General features: G+C 47.2%; 5 protein-coding genes across 5 annotated transcripts; 4 read left to right on the top strand and 1 right to left on the bottom strand.

Moving 5' to 3' along the window:
* The first annotated feature begins 64 nt into the window (after nt 1–64).
* On the top strand, nt 65–5819 carry LY89DRAFT_679754 (uncharacterized protein). The gene is made up of 3 exons (XM_018213938.1): nt 65–1769; nt 1948–4094; nt 4142–5819. The coding sequence occupies exons 1-3, from the start codon at nt 551–553 to the stop codon at nt 5585–5587; spliced, it is 4812 nt and encodes a 1603-aa protein (XP_018079047.1). The 5' UTR covers nt 65–550; the 3' UTR covers nt 5588–5819.
* Nucleotides 5820–7240: 1421 nt separating this feature from the next.
* LY89DRAFT_727709 (uncharacterized protein) lies at nt 7241–8082 on the top strand (the record flags this gene model as incomplete). The annotated part of the gene is made up of 4 exons (XM_018219187.1): nt 7241–7294; nt 7349–7492; nt 7546–7845; nt 7900–8082. The coding sequence occupies 4 exons, from the start codon at nt 7241–7243 to the stop codon at nt 8080–8082; spliced, it is 681 nt and encodes a 226-aa protein (XP_018079046.1).
* A 636-nt stretch (nt 8083–8718) lies between these two features.
* On the top strand, nt 8719–9937 carry LY89DRAFT_634949 (exoribonuclease family protein; the record flags this gene model as incomplete). The annotated part of the gene is made up of 2 exons (XM_018211414.1): nt 8719–9404; nt 9460–9937. The coding sequence occupies exons 1-2, from the start codon at nt 9121–9123 to the stop codon at nt 9935–9937; spliced, it is 762 nt and encodes a 253-aa protein (XP_018079045.1). The 5' UTR covers nt 8719–9120.
* On the bottom strand, nt 9827–11992 carry LY89DRAFT_605486 (thioredoxin-domain-containing protein). The gene is made up of 2 exons (XM_018210395.1): nt 11520–11992; nt 9827–11473 (listed from the first exon to the last, which is right to left on the bottom strand). Exons 1-2 carry the CDS (start codon nt 11658–11660, stop codon nt 10091–10093), a joined length of 1524 nt encoding a protein of 507 aa, XP_018079044.1. The 5' UTR covers nt 11661–11992; the 3' UTR covers nt 9827–10090.
* On the top strand, nt 11993–13818 carry LY89DRAFT_679752 (DUF605-domain-containing protein). The gene is made up of 4 exons (XM_018213937.1): nt 11993–12207; nt 12251–12351; nt 12402–12529; nt 12574–13818. The coding sequence occupies exons 1-4, from the start codon at nt 12105–12107 to the stop codon at nt 13616–13618; spliced, it is 1377 nt and encodes a 458-aa protein (XP_018079043.1). The 5' UTR covers nt 11993–12104; the 3' UTR covers nt 13619–13818.
* The last annotated feature ends 267 nt before the right edge of the window (nt 13819–14085 follow it).

The following is a 14085-nucleotide window of genomic DNA, read 5'->3' as shown; positions in this document are numbered from 1 at the left end:
CTCTCTTGTCATTTTGGCACTTGCCGATTAGCAGCCGAGACTTCGGAAGTGCATGACATCTGAACTCACTGCACACACTTCATCCCAAGTTATTCCTGACATCCAAATGTGTTTCTCACAATGGCAGATATACTGAAGAAGGTGACGAATGTCGAGACAAAGTTCGGTCTCACCACGGGCCGATCCCTGTGGCGCACGGCCATTTTCAGGCGTTTTAGACTTTGTGCCTATCGCTGTACGGACGGATGAAAACATACCTCCGTAATCATCCAAGGATCGTCTTTCTGTCTCCCCAATGACTTCGATAAGTTTTGTTTATGTTTTCACTTTCTGTTTATAGTCCTCTTCGTTTGTATATACCTACTTACTTAGCCTTTATTCAATCTTTTTCGTCTGCAGACCCTGCCGAGGTCGACCACCTCGATCAACCCCCTCGAATTTGCCCCTCCATCCGCGAACTTGGCGATTGCCTCGAATACGAAATCAAATACCCTCCTAACAAGCTTGCCATGATCTGGACATTTGGCATATTTCCTCAGTCATTCTCACAATGGCCCTCCTCGGTCAGACATGGACTTTAACCAGGAAGAATGTCCTCATCACGCTCAATCGACATGCATTCGCCACCAGTCTTCGAGCTTGGTTTTTGCCAATCGGATTCATGATCTTCCTCAGCTATGCTAGAAATCTATTCGTCCCTCCCTCAAATTACGGCATTGGCTCCCCCCATCAGATTCGCACATTGGAAGAAGGACTAGCTGCTTCGGGCGGTGGGAGAGATACAATGGCATTCGTCAACAGTGGCTTTGCTGGAGGAGATATCGATCGTGTCATCAATACCTTGGCTGAGTCTGCGAACGGAAAGAAAGTGGTACGCCTTTCAGACGAGTCCCAGCTGTTGGATACATGCAGAAGCTCTCTTCGAGGGTCAACTCCTTGTTATGGCGCGATTGTTTTCATATCTTCGCCCACAGAGGGAAGTGGAGGGCTGTGGAACTACACTCTTCGAGCAGATGGTTCGTTTGGCACGAAGATTGACGTGAACAAAGATACCAACGATGCCGAAATATACCTCCTTCCTCTTCAACGAGCCGTCGATTATGCCATTGCAGGTCTCAACACAACAATCGACGAGGCTGCAATTCCTACCTCTGTTCTCGAATATCCATATACGAGCATCACGCAAGCACAAAGAAACACAAATATTCGAGTCAACTACATGGGTGCCATAATCAATATTCTTGGGGTTGCATTTCTCATTGGAATGGTTGGAATATGCTACCATTTGACTGGCTTCATAGCCTCAGAACGAGAACTGGGCATGTCTCAGCTCATTGAGGCCATGATGCCAAATCTCCGAAGATGGCAGCCCCAGGTAGCCAGGATTCTATCATATCATCTTGCTTTTGACATGATATATGCTCCTGGGTGGATCATCATGGGCGTCGTCCTCGGTGTGGGTGTATTTGCTGCCACATCAATGGCAATTGTAATCATCTACCACCTGCTCGCTGGATTATCTCTTGCATCCTTCTCTATCCTTGGTGCCTCTTTTTTCAAGAAAGCTCAGCTCAGTGGCATTACGTTGGCCTTGGTGACTTTGCTCCTCGGAGTCGTCTCCCAAGTCATCAAGATTGGTGACTCGGGGACTGTGGCTGTGTTGTCACTGCTTTTCGTACCTTGTAATTATGTCTTCTTTATCATCTTCATGGCTAGGTACGAACGCCAAAAGTTGGCTACAGATCTAATCAGAGCTGCCCCGGACAATCGTAAGCTTATTCCCACTCTGAATTGCAATCCTTTACGTTAGAGCCTCAGAGTCGGGAGCTATTTCAAGAGTTGGCACCTGAAGGGAAGCGGTCGTTGTTTCCAAGATCTTGAGAGAATCCCAACACTCTGAGGCCTTTCTCTTGTGTCCCACAATTTACGTTGCTAATTGTTGGGCAGCATGGCGATTACCCGGGATCGTACTGTGGGTCTTTCTCATACTTCAGATCTTCGTCTATCCACTCCTTGGAGCTTTAGTGGAGAGATATCTCTATGGTACTGCTTCAAGTGGCAGATCTGTTGTGGGAAACCTTGGAGTTACGAATTCATCCGAAACAGTCAAGCTTCAGAACTTCACCAAGCATTACCAACCAAATTGGTTTCGTCGTCGATTCGCTTGGATGACCAAGACTCCTAAGGCCACTGTGGTCGCTGTCAATGATCTCACACTCGGTGCGAGAAAGGGTCAAATCTGTGTTCTTCTAGGAAGCAATGGTTCAGGGAAATCTACAACCCTAGATGCAATTGCGGGGCTGAATACCGTCACGAGTGGGACGATCACGGTCGACGGCACGGGCGGTCTTGGTATCGCTCCGCAGAAGAATGTGCTCTGGGATGAACTGACTGTCGAAGAGCACATTCGTATCTTCAATCGTCTGAAATCTACTGGACAAATGGATACAAAGGAGACTCTCCGATCTCTCATCACAGCAATTGATCTAGACAGAAAGATCAACGCCCGAGCCAAGACTCTTTCTGGCGGTCAGAAGCGGAAATTACAGCTCGGAATGATGTTCACAGGAGGTAGTGCTGTCTGCTGTGTTGATGAAGTGAGCAGTGGACTCGATCCTCTAAGTCGTCGCAAGATCTGGGACATTCTTCTTGCTGAGAGGGGTGCTCGAACAATCATCCTCACTACTCACTTTCTGGATGAAGCAGATCTTCTTGCCGACCAGATTGCAATCTTATCGAAAGGTACTCTTCGAGCCCAAGGATCGTCAGTTGAGCTCAAGAACAGATTGGGTGGCGGCTACGGAATCCATCTCCAAACTGGCCCAGGCCACGAAAATGTTCCAGACATTGAAGGAGTTACAAGGCATGTTACTTTCGGACAGACAATGTACAGTGCCACGACATCCATTCAGGCTGCACAGATTATTCGACGTCTGGAAGCAGAGAATCTAACCGATTACCAACTTTCCGGCCCCACGATCGAAGATGTATTCCTCCAATTGGCAGATGAAGTTTGCCTTGAGGATAGCAGCACAAGCACAGTCGACCGAGAGTCGCCAGTTTCAGAAAAGTCCGAGAAGCAAGTAGCAACAACAACAACTATAGCAGGATTGGATTTACACACAGGACGACCTATTGGATTCTTCCGGCAAGCATGGGTGCTTTTTAGAAAACGGTTCACTATCCTTCGCCGAAATTATCTCCCTTACACGGCAGCTCTGCTTGTCCCAATCATAGCTGCGGGTCTTGTGACGTTGTTCTTGAAGAACTTTCATGCTGTTGGGTGTGCACCTGCAGACGGCGTGTCTGTCTCGGACGTGGAGGCTCTTTACACTCAAGTTCATTATGATCTCATTGTCGGTCCATCGTCTAGCTTCTCAAACGCAACACTTGAAAGCTTGTATGCTCCATTACTTCCAATCGTTCCACCGCAAGCTACCATTCAGCGCAAATTGCATATGGTCGGTACATTAACGGATTTCAATGATTACATCACCCGGAATTTTGCCAACGTCACACCTGCAGGCTTCTTTCTTGATGGAGCACAAACCACATTGGCTTATCAAGGCAATGGAGATATATACACTGCTGTGTTCGGACAAAACATCATGGATGTTATGCTCACCAATATCAGCATTGGAACTCAATACGCTTCATTTGACATACCATGGGCACCAGGAACTGGAAAAGCATTGCAGCTTGTCGTGTATTTTGGACTGGCTATGGCTGCATACCCTGGATTCTTCTCCCTGTATCCTACTGTCGAGAGAACAAGGAATATCCGTGGACTTGAGTATTCAAACGGCGTTCGAATTCTTCCGCTCTGGTTAGCATACTTATCGTTTGACTTTTTGATCGTGGTAGTCTCAAGCGCTCTTTGCACTGCCATTTTCGCTGCGGCTTCCTCCGCGTGGTACCACGTGGGCTACTTATTCTTAATATTCATGCTCTTTGGGATGGCATCCATCTTGCTGTCATATGTTGTGTCGCTTTTTGCCAAGACTCAACTTTCAGCCTATGCTTTTGCAGCAGCTGGTCAAGCTGTCATGTTCTTAATTTACCTCATCGGCTACTTGTGCACATTGACTTACGCTGTAAGGTCTCTTTCCTCCTGAGTACTTTCGATACTGACAATATCTAGCCCGTGAATAAGATAGATTCGTATTTAATCATTGTTCACTTCACCATCTCACTCGTCACACCCATGGGAAGCCTCATCCGATCTCTCTTCCTGGCTTTGAATATCTTTTCGACGACCTGCTCTGGCAAGGAGATTGCGCCATATCCTGGTGGGATCCTGCAATATGGTGGTCCGATCCTCTATCTTATCATTCAAGTCTTCGTCCTCTTCGCCATTCTCCTGTGGTACGACTCTGGTTCTGTTCTAGCCTGGTATCGTCGAATCAGAAAGATCGCCCCAATCAATGAACAAGCTCTTGTAGTCGACGAGGAAGTAGCAGAAGAGCTTCTCCGAGTCACTAGCTCCAACGATGGACTGCGAGTTCTTCACCTTACGAAGATTTTTGGGCACGTTCTTGCTGTGGATAATCTGACATTTGGTATCAAGCGCGGGGAGGTGTTTGCTTTATTAGGGCCCAATGGAGCAGGAAAGTCAACGACCATTTCTTTGATCAGAGGAGACATTCAACCTTCCAAGAATGGTGGGAGCATCTTCGTCGAAAATATCGACATTTCTCGCCATCGAGCCCAAGCACGTTCTCACCTCGGAGTCTGTCCTCAGTATGATGCTATGGATCAGATGACAGTTGTGGAGCACTTGCGCTTCTATGCTCGTGTTCGTGGGGTTTCAGATATTGAGCATAATGTTCGAGAAGTTATCAAAGCTGTCGGGTTACAGGCTTTTTCCTCTCGAATGGCCGCAAAGCTATCTGGCGGCAATAAACGCAAATTGTCTCTTGGAATAGCTCTCATCGGAAACCCCACCGTACTACTTCTCGATGAGCCAAGTTCCGGCATGGATGCTGCTGCCAAGAGAGTTATGTGGAAAACACTTGCTGCCATTGTACCAGGACGAAGCCTGTTGTTGACCACGCACAGCATGGAAGAGGCAGATGCGCTAGCAGATCGTGCCGGCATAATGGCGAAAAGGATGTTGGCTCTGGGCACGAGTGACTATCTAAGGAAGAAACACGGCAACGCCTACTATGTTCATCTGGTGATGAAATCGGCTCCTCACACAACAGAAACGGAGATCCAGGCCATTCGCAGCTGGGTTTTGAAAGAGTTTCCTGGGGCAGTCATTGAAGACAAGACGTATCACGGACAAATTCGCTTTTCGGTTCCAGCTCAAGAGGACGAGAATAAAGTGAAGGTGATTGAGGTCACCGAGGATGTGATTACAGGAGGGAAGGAGATCAAAGGTCCTGATGGAGTTGGGTCATTGATCATGATTCTTGAAGATTACAGAGAGAAACTTGGACTCGAACATTACTCTGTCAGTCCCACAACACTAGATCAGGTCTTTCTGTCCATTGTGCAGAAGCATGATGTCGAAGAGGAAGGATACTCGAGGCCGAAGGGAGACAACCATTGGTTGAAAGATTTCAGAAATTTCATGAAACGATGAAGGGAATTGTATTTATGTGAGGTACATGTGATAATGTTTATCCTTTGCAGCTAGATGTGGTAATGACGACATCCGAGCCTTTGAGCTCTCTTATATATGTCCAACATGCAAGATTCAGGGTATGTAGATGGCAATGAGAAGCCGTTCACTGGCTATAGGACGAGAGCGCAAAGTGGTTGAGACTTGATCAGCACCTAGCTCTATGTGGTTTACATTGAAAATGAACCGTGCAACCTAACATGCAAGATAAATGTGACTCCGGAAGTCAAAGCAAAGCTGCATAGTCAGCTGGTTTTGTCTGCATATACAGCTGCTCCAGTGATACTGGCTTTATCATAGTTAGAAATATTAGGCAAGTATCTAATAGTAGAGCTAGTTCCTGGCTCGACTTCTGCTGCCGCCGCCACCAACTTATTAAGTGGATCAAAATCACTATGTCGACCTCGTCGACTTCCACCTCACGACCGTCTACGACCTAATCTCTTGCCGAAAGAGAACCCATCTGCTGTTACTGGCAGCGGAGTCTTAGCCAATGAATTTGTGGTTTTGTGCCTTGCTGCCACTACAAGACTCAAAGGTCTGAATTAAGGATCCATGGAGAGCGTCTTCTGTTGTTCGATGCTGATCATATGCTTTTGATGTCGAAGGAGGGACGACCCCACGCGGCTGCTTTGGCGTTTTTGATAGCCAAAGTTCAGCTAGCGAGATTTCGAGAGAACTGAGAGTACTGATTGATGAACTGCATGTTCGAAACTAGACTACTGAATCAAAGCTAAGGCTTCCTTTCGATTGTGCTTCCTTGGCACATCAATTTTGCTCTTGATCAGCCATTGTGGAATAGCCGCACGTTGATCAATATCAGATTCAAACTACTTCAAAAGCAAGTTGCCAGATCATCATTCTAAATGCCTTTCCTTTCCACAGTTCTTCTGCGAGTAATGAGTCACCTCACATTGGACTTCCAAGCTGAAAGATAATTTAGTCTGTCACTCGAAATTGACATTGTCCCTCCCCTCTAAAGACTTTTGTCTGGGATGAATCTATGAAAAGGAACCCTCACTTTTGGGAGCATGGAATATGAGACCACAGGTCAGTTCTTGAGACAATCACAGGGCAGTTTGAGCTAGACTTTATAAAGTCTAATACAGTACAAAGACACCGCTTCATGGACTTACTCTTGCTTGTAATCTTTCTTGGCCCATCTTGGGTAATGGCTTGAAGATGCTGCCAAGACTTGGCCATCCGAAGCTGATCTGAAGATGCTAAAGCTGATTATAGGAATCTGGGTTGATAGGCTTCATCAAGAAGCGAAGCTCACGGTTACATGTGCTGTGTACACATATAATACACCTAGGTCTCTTCAAATCTATCCCTTCTTAAGACAAGGCTTCATACATTACAATATCCCTTGTGAATGGAACAGTGAATACTTAGAACCAGGCGAGCTTACCTCGTCCTCAGATTCACTCTTTTCTCCGTGTAAAGGGACCGTCAGACCACTCAGCCTTCCCTTCACTAAACTACCCAGCCATAAACTACATTCACCCACAACTTTCTAAACACAACTTCAAGACTTAACATATCAACTTCTCTTCAAGTAACACCACAACGGACACACAATACATTTATCAAAATACCTTCTTGCTACCAACAATGGCCTTCAGCATCACGTATCTCCTCGCTATCACCTTCGCCTTCGTCTCCCTGGTACAGATCTCACTCAAAGCCGGCAGTATATCCACTCCTACTGACAGCTTCTAGTCTCTCACTGCCAGTATTCCGGGTCTTAAGGCAACCACTGATCCTGCCATCTTCTCAGGTTATGGTTCCAATTATACCTCAGGAAAGATGACATTCAACGGCACAATTCACGGCGTTGACTTCGAAATGAATGGCACTGCACAGGTACTCGCCATCGACACCTTATTTCCACATAAATAAAGCTGAAATGAGTAAAGGAAATATACGCTCGGTTCACAGCTTCATATCCTGAGATCGTTGCTCTGCATCCCCCGGAGAAGCAAAACGACACATATGCAGCCTTTGACAACAATCCTGTCAATCTTGACAAGCGAAGCAAGATGCTACCACCTTTGTGCATCCCAGTTGCTGGCCAAAATTGGCAATGGACCCTGTATTCGCCGATTGATGCTGGCATTAAGTATCTCAAGAACCTTCAGGGTGGGTGCGCGGTTGGGGCAAGAAGCTGTGTCCGAATCAGCTGCTCTTACAACGGGGCCATCTATCTGTGCAATGATGTAAGCCTCTCCAGCATATCATCGTGTATCAAGCTGACTGTGGAACTCAATCAGAACAATTACGCTATCGCCCCAAGTTGTTACTACCTCGCAACATATGCGGAAGATATATCTCGTGATTGCTGGATCCGTTGGCACTGGAAGGCATATGTCGGAGGGCAGGAATTCGATACGGATAACTATAATGTGGTAGTAAGGCTGGACGTTGATGGGAAGCAGACGCGCGAAGCAGAATAAGCAGTATCTAACGACAACGCATGAACAAACGGAGAACAAGTATGTAAATAGTAGTGTGACAAATTTGTGCTTTTATTCACTATAAGACTAAAAAGCTTAGCTATTTTCCATCCTATGCTCATTCTTTGCTAATTTAATTCACTCACCTAGCCTTACTACTCTCCAAACCGTTCTCCGCGGCTAGTGAATCTATAAATTCACCTTTTTCGGTCCTTTGCTCTCCGTTTTCCACTCTCCGCCCTCCAATCACCTCCCTCGGCCCCCGTCCTCCGTCTCTTCTATATAAACTCCCCTCTAGCTTCTCTATAATTCGCACAAAAACGTTCTTTAAACAAGAAGAACGTAGGAACGGATGGCGGTAGTGTTTAAAGTATCATCCTGGCCGCGGCTTTAGTTATGTAGAGCTAGTGTAGTTTGTTATACTAAGCTTTTTCCGTAGCGTTATTTGCTATAAAAAGTTGTAGGGTATTGTTATTGTTAATTAAATTGTTATTATTAATTAAGTTATGATTGTCAATTAAATTATTATTGTTAATTAAATTGTTATTGTTAATTAACATTTAGTCTTTGGGCTGCAGTCTCTTTATTGACGGCTCTGGACATAGGCCGTGTGGTATGGCTATTCTCCATTCGCCTCTGGGAGCGGTCTTCTAGCAGGCAATTGATCGCATGGAATTCCACTTGTTTGCTATGCAGTCTTCGGTGACAGTGAAGACGACAAATTTTATGCAGATAGAGGTTTCGAGAGCAGAGTACATACATGGCAGCAAAGGCGACAAACCTTGAGCAGATTCAGAATTGGAGAGCAAGCATCAAAATTCGCGAGCATGACAGACAGACAAGGTGAAGATGCAAGGGAGCCGTAATAATTAAAACTTCGCCCCAGATCCTAAAAGCGACCATTGCGGCTACAGACTCGGACTCTCAAGTCAAGGTTTTAATTGTGGGCGCAATTGAACATTGTTGCCCAATCGCAACCTTAAAAAAAACTTCGCGTCTTCCATCTTCGTTCAACCCCACCACCACAATTCAACCGCAATGCCTCTCGATACCTCAACGTACTCCCTCGCACTTCTCCGCCTCGATGGCCGACGATGGAACGAACTTCGACGTCTCAATGCGCAAATGCGAACCCAAGCCGCAGCAGACGGTTCCTCATACCTGGAAATGGGCAATACTAAGGTGATCTGCACCGTGACGGGACCTGCAGAGCCAAAAGGCGGAAGACAGGGGGGAAGCGGCGAGAAGGCGGACATACAGGTATCGATATCTATTGCTGGATTCAGTGGTGTGGACAGGAAGAAAACGGGCAGGAATGATAAGTACGGATCTTTTCTAAGCTGAATGGCGGGGAATTGAAGCTAATCTGTTTGACAGGAGAGTCTCAGAGATGCAAAACACGATCACGGAAGCATTCTCCCAGTCACTATTTACGAATCTATATCCACACAGCACGATCTCCCTCTCTATCCACGTCCTCTCTCAAGACGGCGCTCTTCTCTCTGCATGTATCAATGCTTCCACTCTCGCCTTGATCGATGCCGGAATTCCAATGCGAGACTACATCTGTGCCTGTACAGCTGGCTCTACATCAAGCTACGGCAGCAATGACGAACAAGCAGACCCGTTGTTAGATTTGAATAATGTAGAGGAGCAGGAATTGCCTTTCTTAACGGTTGCTACATTGGGCGCGAGTGATGCTGTGAGTGTCTTAGTCATGGAGACCAGAGTTCAAGGGGGAAGACTAGAAGGCATGCTTGCTGTGGGTGTTGATGGATGTAAGCAAATCAGAGAGATCCTGGATCAGGTCGTGAAGGAGAGAGGGAAGAAGATCTTGGATGGGAGTCAACTATAGCATGATCACGCATTACGGCAATGGAGCATGATACCCTGGAGTTATGGTATTGATATCAGGCAAGGAAAAGTTTGAGGAAAATTCATTCGCAAAATGCCCGCTAATATACATCCGAAAGACCTGTCACCAAGTCACATCCACACGGTTCGCCCTTCAAAGTTCATCGTGATCATCAATAGGCTTTTGCTCCGTCTTCTCCTCGACCTTAACTTCTTCCACAACAATAGGCTCCTCAGACGGGGCTGGTGTCTTGGATGAGGTCGATTCTTCCTCTGTTGTTGTCTCTTCTGGTTCTTCGGGGATTAAACCCTCTGGCAACTTCTGCTTCGCACCCTCTCCCAATCTAATGCTGTCAACCCAGTTCTCAATTGCCTCCTCAGTCACGTCCTTGTCAGAGATTTTGTCTCCAGTGACTGGAATCGTTCTCCACCAGCCTCGACGACCATTGACAGCAATGATAGCCATATCTGACAATGCCAATGCGTCCTTAATCTGCTTGTACCCTGTATTCTTTTCAGGAAGGACGTAGAATGGGAATAGCTTTCGCTGGTGCTGCTTATGTCTATGAGCAATCTCAGAAAGCGATCCAACGGCTGTAGCAGCGATCTCATCAGGAGTTGAGGGAAGAAGAGCCAAAATGCAAGTGCCGGTACGAGAACCCAGACATTCAGCCTCAAGTTCGGTCTCTGTTTCCAAAATACCGATTGCTGGAGCGGGGACTGGAAGGTCAACTGGCTTCTCAGTCTCGACCTCAGGTGACGGGGATTCGGTAGCTTCCTCAACCAACGTCTCATCGGTAGCCGTTGCTTTATTAGTCTTACCCTCCTCTGAAGCGTGTGTTTTGGAAGCTTCCTCGAAGGATTCCTTGGCTTTGGCTTTAGACTTCTTCGAGTCCTTTGATTTGGGAAGCTTGACCTTCGCTGGAGCAGGATCGGGGTTAGGCGATGCTGCTTGTGACAAGAAAGCCACCATAGGGTCCTTCTTCATTTCTCCATCGTAGACAATTCCTTCGGCCTCCTTGCCTCCTGGAAGCAGAATAAGCGTAGGGAACTTGCTGACGCCGAAGAGTTCCAGAGAAGCCTTCTCCTTGTCCGTATTTCTGATTTGTGCTACACTGATGCTCCCCTTGAAGTCGATTGCAATGCTCTTCAGCAATGCACTTGTTTTTCCCTTGTCCGTGAACAGAATAGCCTTCGCCGTTTCGTTGGCCTCTTCCAACCAAGCCTCCAAATTCTTGTCCTCCACTCTCTTGACATGGTTCGGGATTTTGTCGATGACGGCATCCACGATTCCTTTCGCAGTTCGTTCTCCATTGTAGTCTTCGACTATCGGCTTCCCAGGGGTCTTGCCAGGCTTGACAATCTTCAATGTGGGGAATCCTTTCACGCCCATGCCTCCACAGAAAGCCTTGTTCGATTCGTCATCACAGTCGAATGCTGCTACCTTGGCAAGCCCCAGGAGGTTTATGGCAGCTTTTTCGTATGCAGGTTGGAGATTCTTGCAGTGTCCGCACCATGGAGCGTAGAACTCGACGATCTGCGGGGTCAGTACTAACGTCGACAGGCAGCGTATGAAGACTTACAGAGGTATAATTGGATTGGGCAATGAGGCGGTCATAACTCTTTGCGTCAACTTGAACAACTTTGGAGCTCTTGGGATAGAGACCAGCATTGACAGGCAGAGCTGCAAGAAGAGCGGCAACAATAGCTGTGGTGTAGACCATTTTGGAGTTACTCGACTACTGATGAAGCTGTAGCAGCTGAAGAGGGAATCAATTCATGAAGTGGAAAGAAGGTAATGAATAGCAGGAGTGACCCGATATCACTATGCAACTGCTTACTATTCTCTTCGTGTTGACAAACTGTCCTGATGTTCTGGGGAAAAGGCCACCGTCGCGTGTTTGTCAGAAATCCGGGGTAAAAGCTAAGGGCGACAGGGGTAAGCTTCGAGGTACAAGTGGGGTTGCTTTCCTAATCCGGCTATTGTTTGAAAATGGCTGCTTTAGGCGATTATTGATTCCGAGTCCACTCTTGGACAACCAAGCCGACCTCAAATCGACATCTCTCGATTGAACATCACCCCGCGCCTGCGAGCTGCGTGCGCGTCATAGGCAACAGCAACATTATATCTTGGTGTGCAGCGTCTCCTCATTGATGCGACAGGAGATATGGCGGCGAATATTCCAGCCAAATTGAAGGCTGCAGACCTCACACGATTCATCGTCAGAGCTTCCCAGCTAGAGGCTGTCAAGCCCGTCGTAGCATACTGGTGTAAGTTGCGAACGTCGCATATGATACAAAAGCTGATTTTCAGGCGAATATTGGATTGTCAACCAGATCCTCGCAAAAGGACTACATAATGGCGACCCAGAAACCCTTCAGTACACGACAACATTGATGGACAAGCTCGAGCTGGTAGGCCACTCCTCCTCGAAGCTGTTTGGGGAGATGCTGAAACTCTCTAGATCAAAGCCGAGAATGCGACCAACGATGCGATCGTGGATGATGCAGCCGGACAGGCATATGTGGAGCACTTTGGATTGGAGACATTCTTCAGAGCTGACAGGGCTGTGAAGGCGAATGTGGTCACAAAGTATGGCATTTAATCTTTGAGGGAAGGCTTTCTAACACTTGCAGGCAAACAGCAGATACGTTTCAAGCTGCAGCTACCTTTCTCGAGCTCGTCAACATATGGGGAACGCCAGACGCAGAGACACAATCCAAGATCAAGTATGCGAAATGGAATGCAGTCAGGATAGTGCGGGCTATCAGAGAAGGGAAAGACCCCAACGAAAGCAATCCAAAACCAGATCCTGTTCAAGAAGAGGTTCTGCCAGAGCTCGATCCGAATGATCCAGAAGTTCAGCAACTCGAAGGCCCTTCGAAACCACAACCAGCATCTGTGGAGGATGTGCCAGACGAGCAGGACAAAGTCGAAGCACGAATTGCGAGGCAGTCCTCGATTGATCAGTCGCTACATCCATCTGCAGAGGTGTCAGCTCGAGGGTCTCCTGGTAACTTCGAACCATATCCTCGAGACGGATTTCCATACACAGCTGTCCAGGACGACAATGTATCCCCACTGGAACCTTCACCGAATGAGAGAACTGGATCTGTTGGAGGTGGATATTTCCCCGAAGTGCCCACATTTACCTCGCAGAACCAGGAACCTACATTGCCGACAGCGCCTCCTGACGTCTTAAATCTCCCCCAGCAACCATCAGCTCCCCCAGGGTTTAGAGCGCCTGAAGACTTTGAATCCTTTCCACCTCCTACACTTCCAGATGATCCGCCGATGCCACCTCAAGACTTCTACCGACAGTCGCCACCTGCTCAGCAGCCACATGTACCCCCACCACAAGTCACAGCGTATACCCCTCCTGTTCAACAGTCGCCATACCAACCTCCTCACCAGCAGCCTCCTCCACAATTTCAGCCTCCACCGCAACAATATCAACCGCCCCCACAACAGTATCAGCCTCCTCCGCAGCGCCATATACCTGCCCCTGCACCAGCTCAAGCTCCTGCACCTATTCGCAAAGACCAACTAATCACAGATGATATGTCTATAGCGAAGGCTCAGAAGCATGCGAGGTGGGCCATATCAGCTTTGAATTTTGAAGACGCCGAGACGGCAGTCAAAGAACTAAGGGCAGCGTTGCAGACTCTAGGAGCTTCATAGGTGATATGAGTGTACTTATATTTGTAACTACAAGATGCGAATACCCTCGAGTGTACACTGCTTCTGCCCGTACCTCGTCACTAATGCAATTTGCCTTTGTATTCTGTGTGTTTATGTGTCACTGTCAAGTTAGAGGAAGGATTGAAAAGATGGTCGCATCAGCCAGTTCATCATAATTCACCATATTTTTGTTTCGGTATGCAATTTTGTACTTCACTTTTCTCCTCGGAAAATATGGTACCATATGGTAGTCTGGGATTATGTTCAGTGACCTATGGTTTGCTTATATTATTCGACTTCCAAGTGCGCATAATGTGCTATCCTTGTCCAACGAGCAGTACTCGTCATTTGCGAAGTCTTTTGAAGAAAGTACCTCCGCTTCTGGATTTTCTTTATTCAGGCAAGCATTGTTCACTTCACATCCAGTGATACAGGACCCAAAGTACGAAGTCTTTGTGACCATCTTG

This window comes from Mollisia scopiformis (assembly GCF_001500285.1).
Source record: "Mollisia scopiformis unplaced genomic scaffold LY89scaffold_1, whole genome shotgun sequence".
NCBI lineage: Eukaryota > Fungi > Ascomycota > Leotiomycetes > Helotiales > Mollisiaceae > Mollisia > Mollisia scopiformis.
The sequence above is the reverse complement of the archived record's forward strand: the minus strand, read 5'-3'. Positions and strand labels throughout refer to the sequence as shown.

Excerpts from the sequence above, each read along its gene's own strand:
- LY89DRAFT_679754 (XM_018213938.1), top strand. The coding sequence starts at position 551 with ATGGCCCTCCTCGGTCAGACATGGACTTTAACCAGGAAGAATGTCCTC. Across the intron at positions 1,770-1,947 it reads CAGAGCTGCCCCGGACAATC|CATGGCGATTACCCGGGATC; the intron begins GTAAGCTTATTC and ends ATTGTTGGGCAG. Across the intron at positions 4,095-4,141 it reads TGTGCACATTGACTTACGCT|CCCGTGAATAAGATAGATTC; the intron begins GTAAGGTCTCTT and ends GACAATATCTAG.
- LY89DRAFT_605486 (XM_018210395.1), bottom strand. The coding sequence starts at position 11,660 with ATGGTCTACACCACAGCTATTGTTGCCGCTCTTCTTGCAGCTCTGCCT. Across the intron at positions 11,474-11,519 it reads CCCAATCCAATTATACCTCT|ATCGTCGAGTTCTACGCTCC; the intron begins GTAAGTCTTCAT and ends CTGACCCCGCAG.
- LY89DRAFT_679752 (XM_018213937.1), top strand. The coding sequence starts at position 12,105 with ATGGCGGCGAATATTCCAGCCAAATTGAAGGCTGCAGACCTCACACGA. Across the intron at positions 12,208-12,250 it reads GCCCGTCGTAGCATACTGGT|GCGAATATTGGATTGTCAAC; the intron begins GTAAGTTGCGAA and ends GCTGATTTTCAG. Across the intron at positions 12,530-12,573 it reads AAGGCGAATGTGGTCACAAA|GCAAACAGCAGATACGTTTC; the intron begins GTATGGCATTTA and ends TAACACTTGCAG.